At 41.1% G+C, this 24,489-nt stretch overlaps 1 protein-coding gene across 1 annotated transcript in view; it reads left to right on the top strand.

Annotated features, from left to right (window-relative positions):
* The window catches only part of RDX (radixin), an 80,165-nt gene that overhangs the window by 4,074 nt on the left and 51,602 nt on the right, over positions 1–24,489 (top strand). The window contains exon 2 of the mRNA XM_067562821.1: positions 9,145–9,218. Coding sequence (XP_067418922.1) covers positions 9,207–9,218 — 12 coding nt within the window. The 5' untranslated portion in view covers positions 9,145–9,206. The remainder of the gene's footprint in view (positions 1–9,144; positions 9,219–24,489) is intronic.

The raw sequence follows: 24,489 nt of genomic DNA, 5'->3' as shown, positions 1-24,489 counted from the left end.
GAATGATTGAAGGTGTCGTAGGAATAGGAGCTGACAGTGGTTCAGAAACTCCCCAGACTTGTCCCAATTTCCATCAAATTTGTCAGGCAGCAAAATCTTTGGCCCCAGGTAGAATGGGGTAGGAAGAGCTAGCAGAGCAACCTGCACACCCACGTTCTGTTCTTGCTGGGTAGTTATTTACACCTGCAGGTTTCAGGATGGCATCTACCAGTTCCACTGGGATCTTAGGGTCCATGGTTGTGCCAAGGACACTTGGCTCTAATTTTAGGGGCTACTCAGTTTTGTCAGACAATCAGGTCTACTAGTGTAGTGGTTGGACCAGGCATTAGGAACCAAGGACTAGGGTCAGAACTGGAGTCAGTAGTTGGAAGCAGGAGCCAAGAGTCAAACCAGAGAGCAGGAGCTAAATGCCAGAGTTCAGGGTCAAGCTGGAGTCAGAAGCCATAGGTCAAACCAGAGGGCAGGAATTGGAGCAAGCAGGGTAGAAGGCAAGGTTTGGGGCATCAGTAACAAGGTAGCATAGGAGCAGGCACAGTTGTGGGCATGATCATTGAGCAGCCAGCAAATTATTGCTGGCTCAAGCGCTGGCCTGCTGGCCCCTGCAGCCAGTCAGGCAGCCTGGTGCAGGTCAGCTGTACTGATTAGGTTGTCTGGAGATTAGCTCTGCTGCAGGCTCTGATTCCTGACAGACAGTGGTGGAAGTTGTTCAGTGTATTACTTTTTTGTATTGTACATTTTAATACAGCAAAACTGTCTTAGCACCTTGGGTTAAAAGTGTGTGGGTGCATGAAGGGGAGGCCTTTGAAACTTGTTTGTATAACCTAAAACATCGACTGATTGCCACAAGATTTTTGGATAAACTTCTGATTATTGAAAGGATGTATACTTATCTGAATATAGTCGCTCTTGCAAACTGAATGAGTATACGTGATATACACGTTTCTCTCCAAACATCTTATTCCTTATCAGCATTTATTAGCTAGGACTACTGGATAATTTTATCGTCAGTAGGTTCATGAGTATGTATTTTGTTTCAAGATCCATAACTGTTATTCTCCTTTACTTAGAAACTGATTGATCATCTAATCAAGTGAGTCCAAGTTGTTTGTTTTTCGTTTCTGTCATGGTATCTTATAATACAAAGGGAAAGAAAACAAACTGCATTGGCCTTAGTCAAAAGGACTAAAGGGGTAATAATGAGTGTGACATACTAACATTATGATTTAAGAAACCTAACCCATAATATATAGAGAGGTGGATAGAATTGTTATAATATAGGTTACTATTCGGCGACTTACTTTATTTATGCTTGGATTGAAGTTATGCTATTTCCAAAAGACTAAACTTACTATTTGGAAAAGTAAATATTCAAGTCTGAAGTGGAATGTATCCAATATTACAATTTTGTTGATATCCCTTTAAAAACATTATTGACAAGGAACGTTATATCATTTCATATTTACATCAGTCATCTTTCTCAGTTTCTGCATTTATTTTTACTATTAGCTCTGGTGTAACACAAATATATTGAGAAATTATACCACTTTTTCCGCTGGTGTGAAATTTTCAAAGTTTGTAGCTTCCCTAAACAAAAAATTCCTATGCTAATTTGGGGTTAACTTGTTAATCTCATTAAAATAACCTTTATGCAAAATACATAACACTGCTGTTAAAACGACAGAAAATATGTACATTAATGTTCTGCTACCATTATAATTAATTAGTTTAATTACTTTATTGGTAAGTGAATATTTGTCTTATACACAGAGCCAGCGCTTGGCATAAACAGACTAAGCTCAAGGGAGCCCCTTATCAATTATTAGTATGTGTTGTGTGTGGAGGGTCCCCCAAAATATTCCTGCTCAGGGCTGCCCAGGGGCTAGCACCGACACTGCTTGTACATGACAATAACATTAGCTCAAGTTCAGAAGACACTTTTTCAAATTTTCAATGTATACCTAACTATGTACTTTGTCTTTTTAATGCATAAGAATATTAATGGTACTGTTGTAATTATGTATCTTGCACAAAAGTTAGCGACTTTACTTCAAAAAAGGCTTTTGATTGGAAATTTCAAAAAATTTTTAAAAAAACCCTAGAGACATGGGAGTGATAAACAGGTCACTACATAAAATTTAATTTGTCTGCATCCACTTTTCAAAGCCAGTGAAGCTCCTTTTAATTATTTGAAATGAAATTAAAAGTTTTTTCTCAAATGTGTACAGTCCTCATCACCAACAAGTTGTATGTTTTAATTATTAACTGGCTGTAGCCTGGACTTCAGCCACTTTTTGTGAGTTCCATTACACAAGTCTCTTTGTTTCTCTGATATCTTGAGCAGTTGCATGGCCCACTTTTCCCCATATCTCTTGAACAGACATGAATTGTGAATATTATAGACCTCCTAAAATGTGCAATAGAGAAACTCCGCTGGAATTCAGGAAGTGTGCCATTAGAGTGCATTTTTAGAAGGTGCATTATTGAAGAAGATAATTTGCCTGCCAGACTAACAAGCTTAATTGGAGCAGGGAATCTTCTTTTGCAAAAAGGTAAGACTCTTAGGCAGGCATCCAACTGTTCTTCAAGCCTTGTAGGGTATGTCTACACTGCAATTGAAAACATGTGGCTGGCCCATGCTAGCTTACTCGGGCTCAGACTAAGGTGCTGTTTAACTGCGATATAGTGTAGATAACCCTTGCAGGGTCCCGGAGCTCAGGCTGTCACGTGAGTCCGAAGTCTACACCACAATTAAATACCTCCTTAGCCCAAGTCAGCTGGCATGTGCTTTCCGTGGGTGTTTAAATGCAGTGTAGACATACCCCTAGATTCAGAGATTCCAAGGCCAGAAGGGACCATTGTGATCTAATCTGGTCTTCTGTATAACACAAGCCATAGAATTTCCCCAAAATAGTTCCTAGAGCATATCTTCTATAAAAACATCCAAACTTAATTTCAAAATTTCCAGTGATGGAGAATTCATCACAACCCTTGGTAAGATGGTCCGAGATTTAATTATCCTTATTGTTAACAACTTACACTTTATTTCCAGTCTGAATTTGTCTAGCTTCTGTTTTCAGCTATTGGATCATGTTATACCTTTCTCTGCTAGATTGAAGAGCCCATTATTAAATATTTGTTCCCCATGTAGATACTTACAGATGGTAATCAAGTCACCCCTTAACCTTCTCTTCGTTAAACAAAATAGATTAAGTTCTGTGAGTCTGTCGCAATAAGTTATCTAATCCTTTAATCATTCTCATGGCTCTTCTCTGAACTCTTCCAATTTATCACCACCCTTCTTGAATTGTGGTCACTAAAACTGGACAGAGTATTCCAGCAGCAATGGCACCAATGTCAAATATAGATGTAAAATAAATTCTCTACTCCTATTTGAGATTTTCCTATTTAATGCATCCCAGGATCACATCACGTTTTGGCCACAACGTCACATTGGGACGTCATGTTCAGCTGATTAACCACCACAACCTCCACTTTTTTTCAAAGTCATTGCTTCCAAGGATAGAGTCCTTTGTTGTATAAACAGGCCTGCATTCTTTCTTTCTTGATGGATACATTTACATTTAGCCATTTTAAAACACACATTGTTTGTTTGCACCCATTGTACCAAGTGATCCAGAGTGCTGTATATCAGTGACTTGTCCTCTTCTTCATTTATCACTTCCCCAATTTTTGGGTCATCTGCAGACTTTATGAACGATGATTTTATGTTTTCTTCCAAGATGATAAATAGCCAAGAACTGATAATTACCCAGTCATCCTGTTTACCCTTTTTAAAAATTGGTACAATGGTGGCTTTCTTCCAGTCTTCTGGAAATACCTCAGTGCTCCAAGACTTATTGAAAATCAATGTCTTCTACGAGCTAAGAAATGGGAACTTAAATAGAATTTGTGCCACATAATTCTCTCAGAAAACTTTTTGTACTAGGTTAGTCAGCTTCACCAACCCCCTGTCATTTCCCATCTTCTGTGCTCAGTAGTAGGTAAAGAACTACTCTTTAATAGAGCTGCTGAGGAAACTGCTTACTCAGAGAAGCTAAGTTGTCAAACAGGGTCCCTACTTCTGAATAGATTGCCTGCTTCTTCCAAGCAGGCTTCTGATTCAGTCTCCTGTGCCTCCCACCTCTTTATCTAACCCCAGGCTTTTAAATGTTTTTTTGAATTTTTTTTAAATAGCTGCTGTATAAAATGGGATGACAAAATTTCGAGTCAAGCATTTTATGTACTGTCATTTTACAGAGAGAGCTTTATTTGTCAACGTTTGATAAATACTTTTATTTGTACTATGAGCAAGTTAATGACTTTAAATCTGACTGCTTTGTAGTTAGATGGCCTTTTTTAAATCAAGAATCCGCATTTTTGGAGAATTCTCAGATATTGGGTGATTTTTCTGAGGTAGACACAGCTGACAATTTTGACAGTTTGGCAGAAGGTAGATATGACTAGTGTAGAATATAGTTTTGAAAGACTAAATAGTCACGTAGTGTGATCTATCCATTCATCTTAAAAGTGCCTCTTCCAGGTCAGGACTGAGAAATGTATATGAGCCACCTTTATTGGAGAAACATAATAGGTAGTTTGCAAAGTGCAGGAAATCCAAACATAACTTATTTGACCTCTTCTGATCCTTCTCAGGGGTTCTGCAATTCAATTTGACATGGATGTTTAGAGAACTTATACACAATAAATTGTTCCAAAGCTTAAAGTATTTTATTTGGTAAAATTGAGATGCTTATTTACACTAAATATGATATTATTGGAAACACTTGGATGGCAAAAGTGGATTTCCACTCCAATATGTTGTGTGGCACTGATTCTAAATTTCCTTTGTCCAAATATTTGCCTGGTATTTGCCATATTGGAACAATAATTAGTGTCAGTAATTGGGAAGGATGCATTTTATTTGATGTTGACTCTAGTTTTAAAGCATAAATATTTCTTAATATTGCACTAAGTTAATACTTTATATAATATTCCTTGTATGCACTTTGTTTCAGTATACCAGAGTGCGAGTAAATGGCTTGGGATTTTTTGGAGTAGGATTGGGATGATGGAGCATAACCATGCAGTTGTCATGCTTTATCCGTGAGCCTTGCCTCCATAACTTCATTATAATTAAGCCTTAGATCAACATTAGGCTCTCATTAGTTTGGAATTCTAGTAATGCACTTGAGGTATCTTTATGATCCAAAACTATGATAAAATATAAGCATTACATCTTTGAAAGTTTATCTTGTTTACAAAATAAAAACCTGAAAGTACTGTGTAACTGATAACTCCATCCTAATACTTTGTATTTACAGAACACTTTCTGTCAATCTTATTTGACAATCCCAGAGCACTTAACAAACATTTAATACTCCCAAAAGCCATGTGGGGTAGAATACCACTGGCTTGCTGTGCATCTGCTTGGGTATTTTGCTTTTTTTTAAAATATGCCCACCTGGATTAAAATGCAATAGTGTTTTTGGCACAAAATGTAAAACTGATTTGTGGAGCACAACAACATACGAGCTCTGACTATTTCACACTTTTTTTTTGATGGGGGATGGTGGCGGCACTTTACTGTTTATCAGCAAATTAGAAATGAAGGAATTCCTGTGGCTTCTTGTAGGTGGCTATTAAGAGTCTGATGATTTCCTTGGAATTCTCTGTTAGACTCTCCTCTGCCCTCAAATGGAAGGAGAAAGTCCACTCCCCCTTTAGCACTATGCACTGGAAAGGCTTCCTGAGATCATGGAGTTTGAGTCTACATGTGGAATGGGAGCCTTGGAGATTGAGCAGTAGTTAGAGCCCTCAATTCCATAGGAAATCTGGAAATTATTCCATAGGATAATGTAGCCTGAGGCTCTAACTCTCATGCACTGGGAAAACCACTCCTCTTTGGGTGGTTGTGGGGCAGGAAAGGTTCCCTTTTGCTTGTTGCCAGGCTCCAGGAGCTTGTGCAGACACAGGCATGTAGAAAGACCTTGTGTCTCTGAGTGAGTTCTGAAGTCCTCTGCTGTTCTTGTTCTCAGTGGATCCTTTGAGATTTTTGCTGAACCTGGGGAGCTCATTGCATGTGAGGGATTAAGTCTCCTACCTATTTTCTCTAAGCGAACTGGAAAGAAACGCTATTTTTGAAGGAATAACATGTCAGAAGCTCTGCAAATGTAACCTCATAGTTTTTTCCCTCTGGCCCATTCCTGTAAAAACTTCCATAAGAAGTGATCTGTTCTAAAGTTTGTTTTCTGTTGTTGTTTTAAATGTAAAATAAAATATCAGCTAACTACATAATCAGTGTAATGTGTGTATGTGCCTTCTTACTTCCATCATTAAGATGGTAATTAGCAAAGGTTAAATGAAACACAAAATAATTAACTTGTTAAAGGAAGGAATGCTCTGAAATCATATCTTATAAAAATGAGTGTCTAGGTACATGGCCCTTGTCATAATATCTGAGTTTTAAATAGCATGATAATATTCTTGCATTTACATTACACAGTTACTGAGACACATCTGATTTATTATAACATGCTATTAAAATGTGGCAATAAATCAGTGGGTGTTTGTTGGCTTGTGTTGGATTCAAAACCTTTACAAAGGTATGATCATCATTTCATGTGAAAACATTAATCCTGATCACGTTTCCTTGTTTTAAGAGAAGGAATTAATACAAAGATTACTTAAATATTGTGAGGCCAAACATCTACATGTTTTCTACATAAAATATTACTGTGACTTACAAAGTACAAGAACCATTAGGGTAAAATTATCAAAAGTGCTTAACTCAATTTTGAAAATGAACTCTTAAGTCATTTAGGCATTTTTGAAAATTTTACTGTTAAGTAAGATCTGTGCTAGAAGTACTTTTACTGGTAGAGCTATGCTGTTAAAACTATAGTGATAGTATGTTCCTAGTGTTGTGGATGAATTTGTACTGACAAGACTATACTTTTGCCAGTATAACTTATTGCAGTCTTTTCACTTCCCCCAACTGAAATAAGCTATACAGAGAAAAGCACGGTTTTCTGGTATAACTGTATGTACACTAGGGGCTTATGGTAGTTAGGGATCACACCTCTTCCCACCCATGATTAACACAGTTATTCTATCAAAAGTTTGTAGTGTAGACCTGGTCTCATCCTCTAATGAAATTTGAAAGAGAAATTTACAAGGTAATACAAGCAATTGTTATAACCTTCCACAGTTCTATGGAGATATTGAAGCAGATTAAATATTTCATAAAAATTAATATTTTATTAAAATGAATTCAAAGTTCTCTTAAACATATTGTTGACAAAGTTACATTCAACAGAGATTAAAATGATCAAATTGAATTTAAAGAAAAACTGCAGTGACTAGTTTTGTGACTTTAGATCAGTGGTTCTCAACCTATTTACCATTGTGGGCCACATATGCAGCTCTCCCTGTGTTATGTGGGCCACATCCACAGTGTATGGCTGTGAGGATGTCACATGGGCTGCAGCTGTGTGCTGATTGGGCCATGAGTTGAGAACCACTGCTTTAGATGTTTGCAGTATACTATTTAAAGAAGAAAAGCACAAAAGACTGTAAATCCTAGACTTTATTTAACACCGTTTGCCTTTGTCACTAGTGTACTGTGCAAAGTTAACCAGGTTCAGAAGCTCTTTTGGGCAGGAACTGTCATTAACCTACACAAAATGGGACCCTGACCTGATTGAAGCCTCTGTGTGCTACTGTGATACAAATGATTGATAAATAATTACTTTGTCAATCCTGTTAAATTACATACTGCTTAATTATGATTGGATGAGATGACAAATTCCAATGCAAGAGATTTTCTTGACAGGTCTCCTGTTCAAGATTCGCAATAATCTTTTAGAAATATGTCTTTAAAAATATTAATTTTGTATGATACACAGGTACCTAAGGAGATGAGACAAAAAACAAGAGCAAAAATTTAGTCTGTGTATAAGAAAAAACTTGCCAATACTGAAATATATTATGCTATGGTATAGTATTTTTAGGAAGGTAGTGGAAATCACATAATTTGGGACTTTTAAAAATTAGATTAGCTGACTAATAAACATGGTACAAGGAACAAATCTTTATTGGAAGGAATTACCATGCATTTCTTCCTTGGAGACCAGGCTAAACTAATATCAGTAATCTTAACTTCTAGTTTTCTTTTTTCTTTTTTTCTTTTGATCCTCATGCATCATACTAAATTCTTCTCCTTACTTTGTGTTACTGTGTCCTCTCTTCTTAGACCCCAATTAAGCACATTTTAAGTCCCATTGAAATCAATAGGAGTTAAAGCATATGTGCTTAACTGTTTTTCTGAATCAATGACTTAGTTGTTATTTAGCTAAATATAAATAGTAAAGATTTCCTGATAAATCAATCCTTTTAGCCCCTTGATTATTTTGTTGCTCTTATCTGAACTCCCTCAATTTTGTCAACCTCAGATCCTGTGAATCTGAGAAATGAATGCGAAACTCCTGCTCCTGTTTCACTTTTTACCCTGACAACTTGTATACATTTCATTTTGCTTGGAGAAAGGGAATCCCTGAGTTAGTGCACCTGCTTGATTACAAAATTGAACAGAGTATTCCTTCTTAAATAGATATTAAAGGGATATTGTAATTTTTAGTTCTCTTCATGTTTGCATACTCTTAAAGCTTGATTAGGGTGGACAAATTAAATTACAGCATAGGAATTCAGGGTGCAAATTTTGGTGGCCCAGGTATACTTAAATCTTTTGCAGCATTCTTCAACTTCAAAGATATTTTTAAACAGTGGCTAATCTTTACAATCCTTGGTATTAAAAAGTCTGTTATATCAAAGTTGTTAAAGGAGTACGTGGCATTTGAGATCACCTTTGTCTCTTTATTCACTTAAAGTGCAGCTGCAGAAAACTAATAAAACTAATCTAGTTTGCTTTCGCTCTGCTCTTTTAGTTCTCCTAAAAAGACATTGCTGCTGGTACTGGATATTCCAGTTGCTTTAATGTTAAGTGATCTGTCACCCAGGGTTGTGTATTTTGGGCAGGTAGACTACTTATTTATTTACCTCTGTTGGAATTTGTACTATTTGCAATGATGTACATGAACTCTACTATGGTTAATTGCATAACAACCATATTACATTTGTCTTTAACAGAAGGGATCAAAAGAATTTCGAGAAGATTTGACTGAACAAGAGATACAGGAAAAGAGAGAAAAATGCCGAAACCAGTAAGTGGCTTTCTCCTTGCTCTTCTAGAATTTGACATGATAGCCATAACACTCCCTGGACTGTGATCTTATCAAATCTCATAAGATTATATTCAAGATTGGGTCTGTTTAATACTTTTATATGGGGAAGAGTCCAAGGAAAAATCTAGGTACTTCAAAAGGTGGTGTTTAGTATTTCATTTCGGGGGCACTACACTCCCACAGTACTGAACTAACATTGCAGCATGGTGTTAGAAGGAACTGTGCTTCTGGAATTTATATTTCAGTGATACATAATGGTGAAAAATAGCTAACGGAGGTGCTGCAGAGATGCACATCATGCATCTGATTCATTGCCTATTTGTCAGTGAAGGACTTCCATGACTTCATGTGTAATTGGAGTGACCCTGTCTAGGGGCTTGCAGGGAAAGGCTTGCTTTGCCCGGCAGCAAAAACAGTCCCTGTAGGCTGGGGAGTGATGAGTTTGTATGTTTGTCAATTTAGAATGCTGTGACCTCCATTGCACCATGGGACTAGCCTGGATGTCTTTTGGTTTGACTCCTTGGTGGGGAATAACTTGGATCTTATGTGTGATTTGGAAGAGTAAATGTGGGAGGAATGCAAGCACACACTTTTCATAGTCTGATCAGTTGCACTGAGGTCAGGTCTCATCCATGTTCCTGCTGAGATGAGGGACACAAATTAATTAACTCGTAAACTTCAGCTTCCATAAAGGTTCCATTATTCTTGAGAGAGAATATTATTTAGTCACTGAACCATTCTGCCAGTGCTTTAATAGGCCATTAAAGCTCTCCTCTGCCATCAGTCAAGTGGCTTCTAGTTGTTCCTTCATCCTCCAAGTTTCATTGACAAGGAATAGCATGTTTGATTTTTTTCTATACTTAATGCGTTCTTGAATTCTATTGCTGCCCTATACTCAATGATAGGAATAAATAATTATGATAATACCTTGCCCTTATGTAGCTCTGTTAATCAGTAGATCTCAGAGAAATTTTGCTGTTGGTTAGGACTTGTCAGCATAAGGAGGTTGTCTTCTTTTATGTCTACAGCCTTTCCATTGGAAGCTGTGTGTTAAATGTAGGCAAATGCCACAGCAAAACATGGACATGTGATCCAGTGAGGTTTGATTATTTTAATTCTCTTAGTCAGGCTTTCAGTAGAGCTTCCCAACTGAGTGATGGGGGTTTTATTGGTCCTTTAAGATTGAGGAAGGAAGTCTCTGGGTCCACCCTACTGCATTCCAGGGATTTTTCTGCAAACCCAGACCCATGGAACCATTAAATCAACCAGGAAGAAAGTGGTTTGAGGAGGACCCAGGCTGCTACATCTGTCTGGGGTCTGGGACCAGAACCTTCAAGTTTGGACTGGCAAGGCTGTCTTTTGCCTTAGCTAACCAAAGAGAATCCTGGGCAATATAGTCCCAGGGCTGTTGGGAAGAAAGGGGGAAGTAGGATATAAACTGCTTCCTTCCCTCATAACAGACTGTGGAGGTAGTTAGAAGTTCTGGCAGTCTGTTCTGGAGACAAGGAAACTTTGAATACCAGATCTCAGACAAGAATCTTGACTCCTATCAGGAGGAAAGGGGTGCAGTTTTCCTTATGGGAACTTCGATGCAAAACTTCTCAATTTCCTGTCTTGGGCTTTGCCAGCAAACCTCTGGGGGGAATGTGAGATCTCTGGAGGAATACCAAGTGAAATAAACACATTAGGGAAGGGAGTTACATTGATTGTGTTTTGGAGAAATCTACTGGCATTACCTTCTATATATTGCTATTTACTATACCTATTTTTAATAACTAATGCACAGTGCAGGAGCACACTTTCACACAGTACTGAGCAGCATTAACAGAGTTATAGTATATGCCCTCAAGCTTTTCATTGGCTGCTTTTGAAGTGGTGGATAGACTTTTTTTTACGTTTGTCCTGGTTTTATAAGCCCTAAATGGCCTAAATAATAATGTTCAAGACCTGTTGTATGAAAATATATACCCTGACAACAACTTCCTTCTAGGAGTCCTGCTGTTGTGCCTGGGGTGGGCATGTGATTTTTTTATTTTTCCCTGTGGCCAGTCCTAAGCTATGGGAGGTCTCTCTGCGCATCTGCCTCATTTCATCTCTCAATTTAAAAACAGCCAACCAACAACCAAAAAACCCACATTTTTTCCCCAAGTGCTTTGTGTATTACATTCTTTTTTTACATTTAATGACTACTTTAACTTTTTATCTGTTCTTTATTTTTTTTATTTTTAGGCGTAATGTATTTTAGACTTATTACGAACTATAGAGCCATAACTGGTGCCTTAATTACTTAGAAGCACCTTGAGTTGGCACTTAATGTTATAATGAGAGAGCACTTTAATAACCCTATTCTATAGCTCTCTTTTTACCCATATTACTATGGCTTTTTTTAGCTGTTTTCTGTTTTATAATATCTTGGTTGGAATGTGGGTGGTCTAATGTGTAGAATTCAGAGGATCTGACAAATTCTTGTAAATGTGTGAGCCTGGGCAATAGAACACATTCAGTGATTTTTTTTTTTAGGTGAACCTTCATCCCAGCGTAGAATAAATTTTATCTTTTGATCTTATGTATAATCAGTCATGAAGCTCATATATGTTTTTTTTACTTTGAAAGACTTAATAGCAAAGACGTCTGCCAAACTGTGTTTGGCTTTATTGTATTAGTCTGTTATAATGAAGAAGTATTTTATATTTCACTACCACTTCTAATAACATAGCTGCAAATCACAGTGAAATTGAGAAGGGTTCTTGGTTTTAGATGGAAAATAGATTAGATCAGATCAAATTTGGCTGGAATATTGAACACAGAGTCCAGTTGACAGTTTTGTATCCTAAATTAATTTCATAGCAAAACCTAGATGGATAATTCTTAGGACTTCCTCAATATTAAGTCTCCCTCTGGGATCATTCATGCCACTGTGAATATAATCTTTTACGAGTGGCAATAGAAAGGTGGTAGTGTTTGGGGTTGATCACTTACATGATATTAGGCCAAATAGTTGGAAAGAAAAGTTGGATTTAGGGCTTTTTAAAATAGATTTTCATATACTGTGCTATGACATTAAGGTGATGAGTAATCTAGAAATGCCTACAATACTTCCAGTTTGATAATTTAGCATACTTTTCCCACTGAGGTGATCATTTAGGCTATATTAGGGATCCAGTGGCCTTCCTGTAGGCTATTTATTCAGCATTGCCCATACTATTCTACACTCTCAACTCTATTGGGTGTCACAGAATTAGCTCTTGATCCAGTTTCCATTGTTATCTTCCAGTGATTTCAATGGGAGTTGCATCAGGCCCTTAACTCTGATCAAAAAGATTTTTATCAGTGGATGTATGGCTTTTGTAGGATTTAGTTATCTATACATCCTGAAAGAGTAAAATATTTGTTTAATCTTATTTCCAGGGTGCTCTTCCCAAAAAACTGAATCAAAATCATTTTTAACTATATGCTATTTTTCCACCTAAACTAGAAGCTTTTTCACCTAAACTAGAAGCATTGAGACTAAAATTAGACATAATTAGTTACATAACCGTTAATCATTTCATAGAAGATTAGGTTTACTTGAAATATTACTAGCATTTACAGAGACTAATACGTAAGATTAAGATTTTTGTCACGGTTATTTTTACTAAAAGTAATGGACAGGTCATGGGCAATACATAAAAACTCTCAGAAGCCTGTGATCTGTTTGTGACTTTTACTAAAAATAACAGGGCAGCAGCTGGGATCTGGGGGAGGGAGCATGCACCGCAGCAACTGGGAGCTGTGGTGCCTTGTGCCTGCCCCAGGCTCTGGGGTCCCCCCGCAGTGGCTTGGTGCTGCGGGGTCCCCCTACCACAGCTGGTGGCAGTGACTTCCCCTGCAGCAGCTGAGAGCTCCAGGGCACCCTCTGCAGTCAGCCACCATGGGTGGTGGGGACCCTGAAGTTCAGAGCCACTGAGGGCAGCGGAGGACCCCGGGGACCTGATGTCCCCCTGCTGCTCATGGCGTGAAGCTGCAGTTCTACCACCCACACTGACTCGGGGCTCCAGGCTCTGGGATCCCCCACAGTGGCTTGGGGTAGCAGAATTCCCCCGTCACCTGCCATGGCTGAGAGCAGTGGGGTTCCCTGTGGCAGCTGAGAGCTCTGGGACTCCTGCTGTCAGCTGCCGCAGGTGGTGGGGACTCTGGAGCTCAAAGCTCCCAGGTCCCACTGCTGCCTGCAGCTCAGAGCCACAGGTTCTGCCCTGCCGCCTGCAGTGGCTCTCTGCTGCCCACACTACCAGGGATCCCTGCTGCTTGCTGTGACGGACAGTAATGGGGTCCCTGCAGTCTGTGGTGGTTCACAGCTGGGGGGTTCCTGCCATGGCTGAGAGCTGCTGCCCCCCCTTCTGCCCTTCCCAGCTCCCTCGCCACCTGTGGTGACTGAGAGCTTTGATCCCTGCGGCCTCCAGAAACTGAAAAGGATAATTTCACGGAGGTCGAAATCTTATTTTTAGTAAGAGGGGTTCTACAATTTTTTTTCCCCACCAGTTATTTTTGGCCAGACTTTGGAGTTTGCGTGTACAGGACTCAAAACCTGGAAGAGGAAGAATGACACAATATAGGATACCTAACAAGGCTAAATAGTGTAGATGCAACAAAATAAAAATCTGTGTTTGAGGGGAACATAATTACCATATCTTTCTAGATCTTTTCTGGTACAGAATACAATACATCAAAAAGCAGTAGACTTCAGATTGTAGAGCGGTGTTGGCATCCTAACATTTTCTTATCTTCCAAAATTTAATATAATTTATTGTGAATTTTAATAATTAGTATTTAAATTTGGTACTTGAATATACTGTAGTTCCTTTTTTTTTTTTTTTTTTTTTTTTTTGGCTATATCAGGTTTAGTTACATCACTTTCACAGGAAAATATTCCAAAGTTACTTTCCTCTTATGTGGTAGTGTAAATGAATGTCCTCATCAGCCCTGCAAGTGGTCCCTCACCTCAGGTTTCCATCTTGACTCACCCAAAGGACTCCACTTCAGGCTCTTATTTAAATAATACCCCTCCTGGGGGCTAATTTATTACCAAGTATTGTGCAGTAATCTCTAACAAAAGTCCTCCAACATCATCCATGTCACCCCAGTACATATAATCCTTGTTCTCACCATACCCCAACGTCTTCCATCACAGCTAAGCTCCTTATCTGTGCTCTTCTAGCCATCTTCTAGGATAGCCATCCCAGTCCTCCCACCTGGGATGCAACCCTGCTCTTCCCTGTGGGAACTCCCACAGCTCCTCTGCTGGGAGGATTCTTGCCAGGAGAGCATCCCTCAAGCTCCCTCTGGCCCTTTGTGGGCCACACAGGCAGACTATTCCTTGGGATCCAGGTCTCTGGCAAGGAGATGTCAGCGGATAAGCCCCTCCACTGCTCCTCCTTCCTTTTGCTCTCTCTGTCCCTAGGCTCTGGCACTCCATCATAGAGCCAGCAAGCATCTCACGCTGCTGCTTCTCCAGACCATGCTCCCTGGTTTGGGGGACACCAGCCAGTAAAACCCATTTTTCTGCTCACCTGCCTTTAGCCTTCTCCCAGGAACTGCTTTGTTTCTGGCAGTTCTTATCTCCTGTCCATCTTCTGACTGACTCAGTCTGCTTTGACTCCTGGCTGACCTTTTCTAGCCCCCAGGTGCTGCTCTGCTCTCTCAATCGGTTCAACTGGGAGTATTTGGAGTGGAACAGGAGAGTTTAGCCCAGTTTCATTTAATAGACCAGCTACCTTGTTAAGGGTAGCTAAATTACAGTACAAATAGATATGTGGTATTTATTTTTACAGTATATATGGATATACACATGGCCAGCAGAGGGTAAGCCCATGGTTAATGGGATTTGAATCCGCGAACCCTGAGTTTTTCAAGCCCAGCGCTTAAGCATCCACACTGTATATTGATCACAGGTTTAGAATTTCTGGACCAGAGCTAAGAGCCCAAGGTTTCAGCATCCACACCGCAGTACGCAGACTGAATCAAAGCACCATGTCCAAGGCTTCCTAATATCTTCCACAGCTGTGGTTGCTCTAGCCCCTGATTTGTGGTGCAATGTGGGAAAACTTGATTCTCCATCCTGCATGTTACAGGAAGTTATCACAGCCTGCCAGGTTCCCCACAGATCCTGCTGAGCCATCTTTCGGGTCTGCATGCTCACAGCAATGGGAGCCAGTAGCAGGAGAAGTCACCATTTGAAGAGTTTCTCTCGCTTGTGCTTTCACTCCTGTGTCAGCAAACAGGCAGAGCAGCCATGAGATGAGGTGGACATTCCTACAGCAGTTTCTGACCTACCAAAAGGTACCCGTTGGAGGAGGAGGGCGATACAGGATATGGAAAAATGGAGCTGACTGATGCTGCCCATGACTCTTTGTGCAGCGTCTGATGCCTGCTACATAGACCAGTGCTTCTGGTGTAGGGCCACAACCACAGACTGGTGGGATCACATAGTCATGCAGACCTGGGATGACCAGCAATGGATGCACAATTTTCTCATGAAGAAAGTTACATTTTTTGGAGGTTTGTGAGCAGCTTGCCCTAAACTTCCAACATTGTCACATGCATGAGGGCAGCCCTAATGGCCAGAAGCAGGTTGCTGTAACTGTGTGAAAACTGGCTACCAGAAACTGCTACAAGTCTATTGCTAAGTAGTTTGGTGCTGTAAAGTCAACCAAATTTAAAATGATTGCCTTAGAAACCTCCACAGTCAGGCATGTGATTTGCCCAAAGGTGGTGGGCATAAAAAATATCCCTGAAGTTGATGTTGGTTTTGAGGGTTTCCAAATTATGCTGGGGCCATTGAAGGGACTTGTGCTCATAATTGGCCCTTCTCTTGCCCAAGAGTACATAAACCACAAAACACTCCATTCCTATGCAGACCTTTGTGGGCCACACAGGCAGATTTATGGACACCAACATGAGCTGCACTGGAAAAGTTCATGATGCTAGGGTTTTCTGATGATTGGGAGTCTTTGTTCATAGACAGGGTGGGACACTACTTAACTAAGTGCATTGTCATAAAAGGAGATCCTGTCCCCACTACTAACATGTGTGCTCCTTTTTGACTTGGCTGATGATTCATATACTGATCTCAACAGGCCTGGGAAAAGAAGGTTGAATTAAACTTTCAGAAGGTGCAGAATGGTGGTTGAATGCCCTTTTGGAGTGGATGGTATGAGGAGATTGCCTATAATGGCATGTGGCCCATCTGCGACTGTTAGTAGCAAATATACCCAACAGCCTGATGTGGAATACTAGATGGGGAAATCTCTGAGTTACTACAGTGAATTTTTTCCCAGGTGTCTGACTAGTGGGTTTTGCAGACATGCTCAGGGTTCAACCATTGCTATATTTGGTGTCAAGAAGGAGTTTTCCTCCAGGTCAGATTGGCAGAGACCCGTGGTATTTTTTTAATTTTTTTTTTTTTTTTTTTGCCTTCCTCTGCAGTGTGGGGCATGGGTCACTAAGTTGGTTTAAATTAAAGTAAATTGTGGATTCTCTATAACTTGAAGTCTTTAAATCATGATTTGATGACTTCAGTAATTCAACCAGAGGTTATGGGTCTATTACAGGAGTGAATTGGTGAGGTTCTGTGGCCTGTGATGTGCAGGTCAAACTAGATGATCATAGTAGTCCCTTCTGGCCTCAAAGTCTGAGTCTATGGCACTGTTTACAGACACATTTGTATGCCTGTGTCATCAGTGCTGTCCAGGTTATTGTGATTTGCTGTGCTCTTCATAATCTTCGTGAAGTCAGAGGTGAGCCATTTGCCCTTGAGTGGAGCTAGGACAGTAATGGATTTCTGAATAGGTACACTTGGCCAGAAAGTTCATATGTCACAGCTGGGATAGGATTCGTCTTTATTCTCATGTTATGGATTTGCATAGGCCAATGGAATAGGGAGAATAGTACATTTATGAGTGTGCTTGTACAGTCCTTAACAGTAAATGAGGTGCGGTCTCATTATGCAATGAAATGTAGAGGGAGGGGTGGATTGCCATGCATTGTAGTTATGAATGACATGAGCAGTTACAAATGGCAAAGACTGGATTTATGGAAGCCTTGATGTAGAGAAATGTATTGAGAAAGTACTTTCATATAACTTCTCAGTTGTTTCTTATCATGTGTTTACCTTAATTATTTGAATTACACATTATGTAATGTGATTCAGTGATGGCAGTACATTTTTAAAACGAAATTAAAACCTGATTTTTGAACATATATTAGAAAAGTACAATATTAAGCCATTGCCAGCCAGGCCAGCTGTCATTACCACAGGAAAACAATAGTAATAACCCAACACCAAAACCTTTAACGAAAACAAAGTGCATGATCAGGGCAAACAGTGCAACCAGTTCCAAACATAAACCCCTTACTGTTGTGTGTGTCCCTGGCCATGTGTGTCCCTTTCCATTCCTTCCATATTTAGTGCCCATTTGGCACCATTTCCAGGGGTTGGAGTTATTCATTGGGTTGGGCTTTGTCTGCAGGGGAGCGGTGGCTTGCAGAGGAAGGGGGATCAGTATGGAGTTGAAGGACCGCATGGGGCAGATTAGCCCTGTCCAGCTACTGTTAAATGCTAATTTCATGGGCCACCCAACCATGGAATTGTCCAAGTGTTCCTTGTCTGCAGCACTTGGAACCATGGAGGGGACTGAAGACGTGGTATGAGTTTAGCAGGAGCTTGTAGACTCTTGGGGCTATGGGCATTCAAAGCCTCCTGAGCAGGTCTGTCTGCTAGGTTCTATGATCCTCCCTGAGCTGATGTTCCTGCTCCAGAAGCTGTGCTGCAAGCCTCTGCTCTCATGCTGAAACTCTGTCCCCATACTGTGCAGCCAGTGTCTTGTTTTCAACTTGCTGTGAGTTTTTCTTCCTTTGGAACTGTACCTCCTTGTTGGCCCTGTCCAGAAAGTCTACCATAAGTTCTTCATGGAAACACTTTTGCATGGACTAGTCCATGATAGTTCTGTATCCCAGGGTCCTGCTGGAGTGAGCCCACTCTACCAAGGTTGAAGGATCAGCAGAGCTTGAAGGGACTAAAAACAGACATCAAACAGTACATTATTGTTTCATTGCTTCACAACAGGTTTAGTGTCATCCCCAGGCAAAAGTGCCTTGTGGAATCTCAAGGCCAAAAATGATACTTTGTAAAACTGAGTTTCAGTATATTCTGAGAGGAATGCCTCAGCTCCCAGGATAAAACTCCCTTAATCCCAGTGAAAAGACTGCACAGACAATGGCAAGTTACAATTTACAACATGGTATTGTAAGTTACAATTTACAACATGGTATTGTAACATCCTCAAGAATGTATACTGCCTGAAAGTATACAGAAGGCTTATGTAGCAAGTATACATTCTTGAGGATGTTACAATACCAGAGGTTCCAGAATGGCAAATGGAAATTTTATTTCAAGCTGCTGGTGGCAAACTGTGTATGCCACAGAGGTTTTCAAACTTGTGGTAATGTAGCAGCACATCTATGAGTGGAATGGGCTGGTGACCTACAGAGGAGGGGCCAGGAAATATGCCCTTCCCTGAAATGTGACTACCAATCTGGAGTTCCTGTAATGTTTGCAGCTACCAACGCTCAGGATTAGGTCATAATTCATGGGGTAATCAATGGGATGCTGTCTTAGTGTTCACATAGATAATTGGCTCCATACAGTGGTTGATATAGGCTGCTCTGAATGCATCTACTCAGGGACTACTCTGCGCCTGTCATGACTCCAAGCCCCCTGCCTCCCCCCACTTAACTCCAATACTCCTCACTTATCCCAGAACATCTTCAATTATTTGAGCCCCTCAAAACATTACTGAATGTATCTATGCAACAGTGCTGTGAGGTAGAGAAGTATTCTCTCGCCCCTCCCCAACCCCATTTTATAGATGGAGAACTGAGGCACAGAGAAATTAAGACAAAATTAGTGGTTGCATTTAGAATTTCTGGTTCAAATGATGCCTGACATCACATGAATCTTTGATAGAGGTAAGAATACCCGGAAGTAAAGAGAACCCAGCTCTGAGTTTCAATCTGTGGCCTTAATTAGGGGATCATCCTTTCTCATCCTGCAATTCCGTGCTGCATTCATTGCACAGAAATTCTCTCATACAACTATTTACTAGGCAAACCTGTGTTTGTGTTGCACAGTTCTTTTTAGAGTTGGGTATGCAGTAGTAGCCCCATTGTACAGATGGCATAACCAAGAAGATAGGTTTGGTTTAATCTTCTGAGAGGTAGTATGGCAAAGTGGACTAGATTTGGTTCTGCAAAATGAAGCACCTGCATTCGTTTCCCATTCTATCAGTAGTGATTTTATGAAATTCCTATCCTCATTTTACTCCATCTGTAAAATTAAGTGAATGATGATTATACCTACTAAAAATGTACTTTTATGTAAGCATAACCCATTGATTCAGATACATGTGGTGTGTACTCTCTATAGGTTGGTAGAAGGATATAATTCTACTACTGTTACTGAGCAAAAGAGTCGCTTCTTTAGTTAAAGTGACTGATTGTAATTTTTCCTTTCTCTTCCATTTTCCTGGGTGCTGAATCTCTGTGAGAAGTTCTGCAAAGGAGGCTATGCTGGCATAGAATCATACAGTTTGAAGGGACCTCAGGAGGCCGTCTAGTCCAACCCCCTGCTCAAAGCAGGACTAACCTCAGTTAAATAATCCCAGCGAGGGTTTTGTCAAGCCGCAGCTTAAAAACCTCTAAAGATGGAGATTCCACCACCTCCCTAGGTAACCCATTACAGTGCTTCACCACCCTCCTAGAGAAAAACGTTTTCCTACTGTCCAACCTAGACCTCCCCTCCTGCAACTTGAGCCCGTTGCTCCTTGTTCTGTCATCTGCCACCACTGAGAACAGCCTACCTCCATCCTCCCTGGAACCCTCTTTCAGGTAGTTAAAGGATGCTATCAAATCCCCCCTCATTCTTCTCCTCTGCAGGCTAAACAAGCCTAGTTTCTTCAGCCTCTCCTCATAAGTCTTGTGCTCCAGCCCCCTAATCATTTTTGTTGCCCTCCGCTGGACTGTCTCCATCTTGTCCACATCCTTATTGTAGTGGGGGCCCAAAACTGGACACAATACTCCAAATGCGGCCTCACCAATGCCGAATAGAGGGGAATAATCACTTCCCTTGATCTGCTGGCAATGCTTCTACTAATGCAGCCCAATATGCTATTAGCTTTCTTGGCAACCAGGGCACACTGCTGACTCATATCCAGCTTCTTATCCACTGATACCCCCAGGACCTTTTCTGCAGAACTGCTGCCTAGCTCATCAGTCCTCAGTCTGTAGCGGTGCGTGGGATTCTTCCGTCCTAGGTGCAGGACTCTGCACTTGTCCTTGTTGAACCTCATCAGATTTCTTTTGGCCCCATCCACCAGTTTGTTTAGGTCGTTCTGTATCCTAACCCTACCTTCCAGGGTATCTACCACTCCCCCCATCTTAGTGTCATCTGCAAACTCGCTGAGGGTGCAATCTACTCCATCCTTCAGATCATTAATGAAGATTTTGAACAAAACTGGCACCAGGACCGACCCATGGGGCAATCCGCTTGCGACCGGCTGCCAGCTAGACATGGAGCCATTGATCACTACTCGTTGAGCCCTATGCTGTAGCCAGTTCTTTATCCATTTTATAGTCCATTCATCCAACCCATACTTCTTTAACTTGTGATAAGAATACTGTGAGAGACTGTGTCAAAAGCTCCAGCCTCCTAATCATTTTTGTTGCTCTCTGCTGGACTCTCTCCAATTTGTCCACATCCTTTCTGTACTTAAGGGGAGAGGGGGACGCAAAACTCGACATGATACTCCACATGTGGCTTTACCAGTGCCGAATAGAGGGGAATAATCACTTCCCTCGATCTGCTGGCAATGCTCTTACTAATGCAGCCCAATAAGCCATTAGCCTTCTTGGCAATAAGGGCATACTGTTGACTCATATCCAGCTTCCTGTCCACTGTATTGCCAGGTCCTTTCCTGCACCATTGATGCTTAGCCAGTCTGTAGCAGTGCATGGGATTCTTCCATCCTAAGCGCAGGACTCTGCACTTGTCCTTGTTGAATCTCATCAGATTTTCTTTGGCTCAATCCTACAATTTGTCTAGGTCACTCTGTATCCTATACCTACTCTCCAACATATCTACACTCTCCCATCTTAGTGTCATCTGCAAACTTGCTGAAGGTGCAATTCACCCCATCCTCCAAATCATTAATGAAGATGTTGAACAAAACCGACCCCTGGGGCACTCCGCTTGTTACCGGCTGCGAAATAGACATCGAGCTGTTGATCACTATCTGTTGAGTATGATGATCTCACCAGCTTTCTATCCATCTTATAGTCCATTCATCCAACCCACATTTGTTTAACTTGCTGATAAGAATATTGTGGAATATTGTATCAAAAGCTTTGCTAAAGTCAAGGTATATCACATCCACCGCTTTCCCCACATCCACAGAGCCAGTCACCTCTTCATAGAAAGCAATCAGATTGGTCAGGCATGACTTTCCCTTGGTGAATCCATGTTGACTGTTCCTGATCACTTCCCTCTCTTCCAAGTACCTTAAAATGGATTCCTTGAGGACCTGCTCCATGATTTTTCTGGGAACTGAGGTGAGGCTGACCGGTCTGTAGTTCCCCGGATCCTCTTTCCTCCCTTTCTTGAAGATGGGCACTATATTTGCTTTATTCCAGTCATCAGGGACCTCCCCCAATTGCCACGAGCTTTCAAAGATAATAGCCAATGGCTCTGAAATCACCTCAGCCAGCTCCCTCAGCACACTCAGGTGCATTTCATCTGGCCCCATGGACTTGTGTATGTCCAATCTTCCTAAATAGTCTTGGACCTGTTCCTTCAGCACTGCGGGATGTTCACCTCCTTCCCATTCTGTGCCGCCCACTGCAGTAGTCTGGGAGCTGACCTTGTCTGTGAAGAGAGAGGCAAAAAAGGCATTGAGTACCTCAGCTTTCTCCACATCCTCTGTCACTAGGTTGCCTCCCCCATTCTGTAAGGGGCCCACACTTTCCCTAATCTTCCTCTTGTTGGTAACATACCTGTAGAAACCCTTCTTGTTCCCCTTCACATCCCTTGCTAGCTGCAACTCTAATTGTGCTTTGGCCTTCCTGATTTCATTCCTGCATGTTTGAGCAGCATTTTTATAATCCTCCCTAGTCATCTGCCCAAGCTTCCACTTCTTGTAAGCTTCTTTTTTGTGTTTAAGTTCACAAAAGACTTCTTTGTTAAGCCAAGCTGGACGCCTACCATATTTGCTATTCTTTCTGCACATCGGGATGGTTTGTTCCTGTGCCCTCAATAAGGTCTCTTTTTAAAATACAGCCAGCTTCCCTGGATTCCTTTCCCCCTCATATTAGCCTCCCAGGGGATCCTGCCCATCAGCTCCCTGAGGGAGTCAAAGTCAGCTTTTCTGAAGTCCATGGTCCGTATTCTGCTGTTCTCCTTTCTTCCTTTTGCCAGGATCCTGAACTCAACCATCTCATGGTCACTGCTGCCTAGGTTGCCACCCACTTCTACTTCCCCTACTAAATCCTCCCTGTTTGTGAGCAGCAGGTCAAGGGAAGCACATCCCCTAGTTGGTTGCTCCAGCACTTGCATCAGGAGGTTGTCTGCAACACTATCCAAAAACTTCCTGGATTGTTTGTGCTCTGCTGTATTGCTCTTCCAGCAGATGTCAGGGGATTGAAGTCTCCCATGAGAATCAGATCCTGTGAACTGGTAACTTTCCCTAGTTGACTGAAGAAAGCCTCATCTACCTTGTCCTTGTGGTCTATAACAGACACCCACCACGACATCACTTTTATTTGCACATCTGTTTGTGCTTCATGTTTTTGGTACCAGGTACCAGGTCTCAGTAAGGGGAGTCCATTGGTATAAATTCCACGTCTCCTGCCTCTTGTTTATTCCTTTTTTGAGTGCAAAAAGGTTGGAAGAATTGGGCAACTATGAAAAACAGCTCATTTTTTAGGATGCTATATCTCAAGAAACTCTTAGCCAGTTAATCTCAAATTTCATCACAGTGGCTGATACAGTCTCTACCATTGCCTCTCAGCTTTTAGGCTGACATGACACTTGATAGATTTTTTTGGAGTATGCAAAATTTAGCTTTAAAATGGAAGCTTAGCTGCAACTGCTTTTCCATAAGAAGATGGCAGAGCCCTGTGGCCACTTCATTATTTGTATTGTGGTGGCTCCTAGGGGCCTGAGCCCCATTGTTCTGGCTATTGTACAGGTCTATAAAAAAATTGCAGCTGAGGGGAGTATGAATTAAGAGTGAGACAACTGATCAATGTGATGAACAGTGGTCATAGTAGTGTCACACACGAAATGGAGACCTGTAGGATCAGGCAGAGAATACAAGAAGCCATGGGAGAACAGCAGATTATCAGGGGCGAAAGGAGGAAGATGATGCTATAAAGAGTTGATGATAAATTATCTGCCCACAAGACCAAGAGTGGGGGCAGTTTCACCAGTTTAAGGAGGACCTGTCTGCACTGGTTTCCAGAATGACAAAAACTGGCATTGAAGAGGAGACCCTATGAGAATCTGTGGCCAGAAGCCCCGTTCTGTTTTTTCCATGTGGGACACAAGAAGCCTTGCTGATGTACCCATGTTTGCAGTAAATGACTCATACTGAGCAGAGCATTCCAGAGAAATAATTAGTTCCTAGCAGGTTCATTTGAGTCCTTTAGCCCCTGATTCAGTAGCTGAGAGAGAAGCCAAAAGCAGATCTGGTTGACTTTGATTTAGCAAAGAACAATAATTCTGGTTGAAGAAAGAGCATCTTTGAATTGGATGATTGAGACATCTTTGGAGGCAGGGACAACCTTTTTGTTTTGTGTTTGTACAGCACCTAGAACCATGGGGTCCTCTTCCATGACTGTAGCTCCTAGATAATAATAGTACAAAAATAAATAATCCCTGAAGAACTCCTTTGAAGCTTTGAGCCTTTTACTGTAGGTGTAAACTTTTGCACAGTTCTTCAGGTGCAACAATTAGATGTCTGTAAAAGCTGAACAGATCCCAAGAAGCAAAGGATGAAAATCCCGAAGTTACTGAAATCTTGAGTTTCTGGTGTTGGTACTCTCATTTGCATGTGATGCCACATAGCACATGATACTTGTGGCTTCGAGGGCTTGGGGTTATGTATTTTGATTAGGAGATCCCTATGGCTGAAAAAGTGAGTATTATTGGAGCAGTGAACACTAG

Source organism: Emydura macquarii, unplaced genomic scaffold (genome assembly GCF_026122565.2).
Source record: "Emydura macquarii macquarii isolate MOO-44397 ecotype Brisbane River unplaced genomic scaffold, CSIRO-AGI_Emac_v2 contig_2473, whole genome shotgun sequence".
Classification (NCBI taxonomy): domain Eukaryota; kingdom Metazoa; phylum Chordata; order Testudines; family Chelidae; genus Emydura; species Emydura macquarii.
Note: the sequence above shows the minus strand (reverse complement) of the source record. Positions and strands in the feature narration are given on the sequence as shown.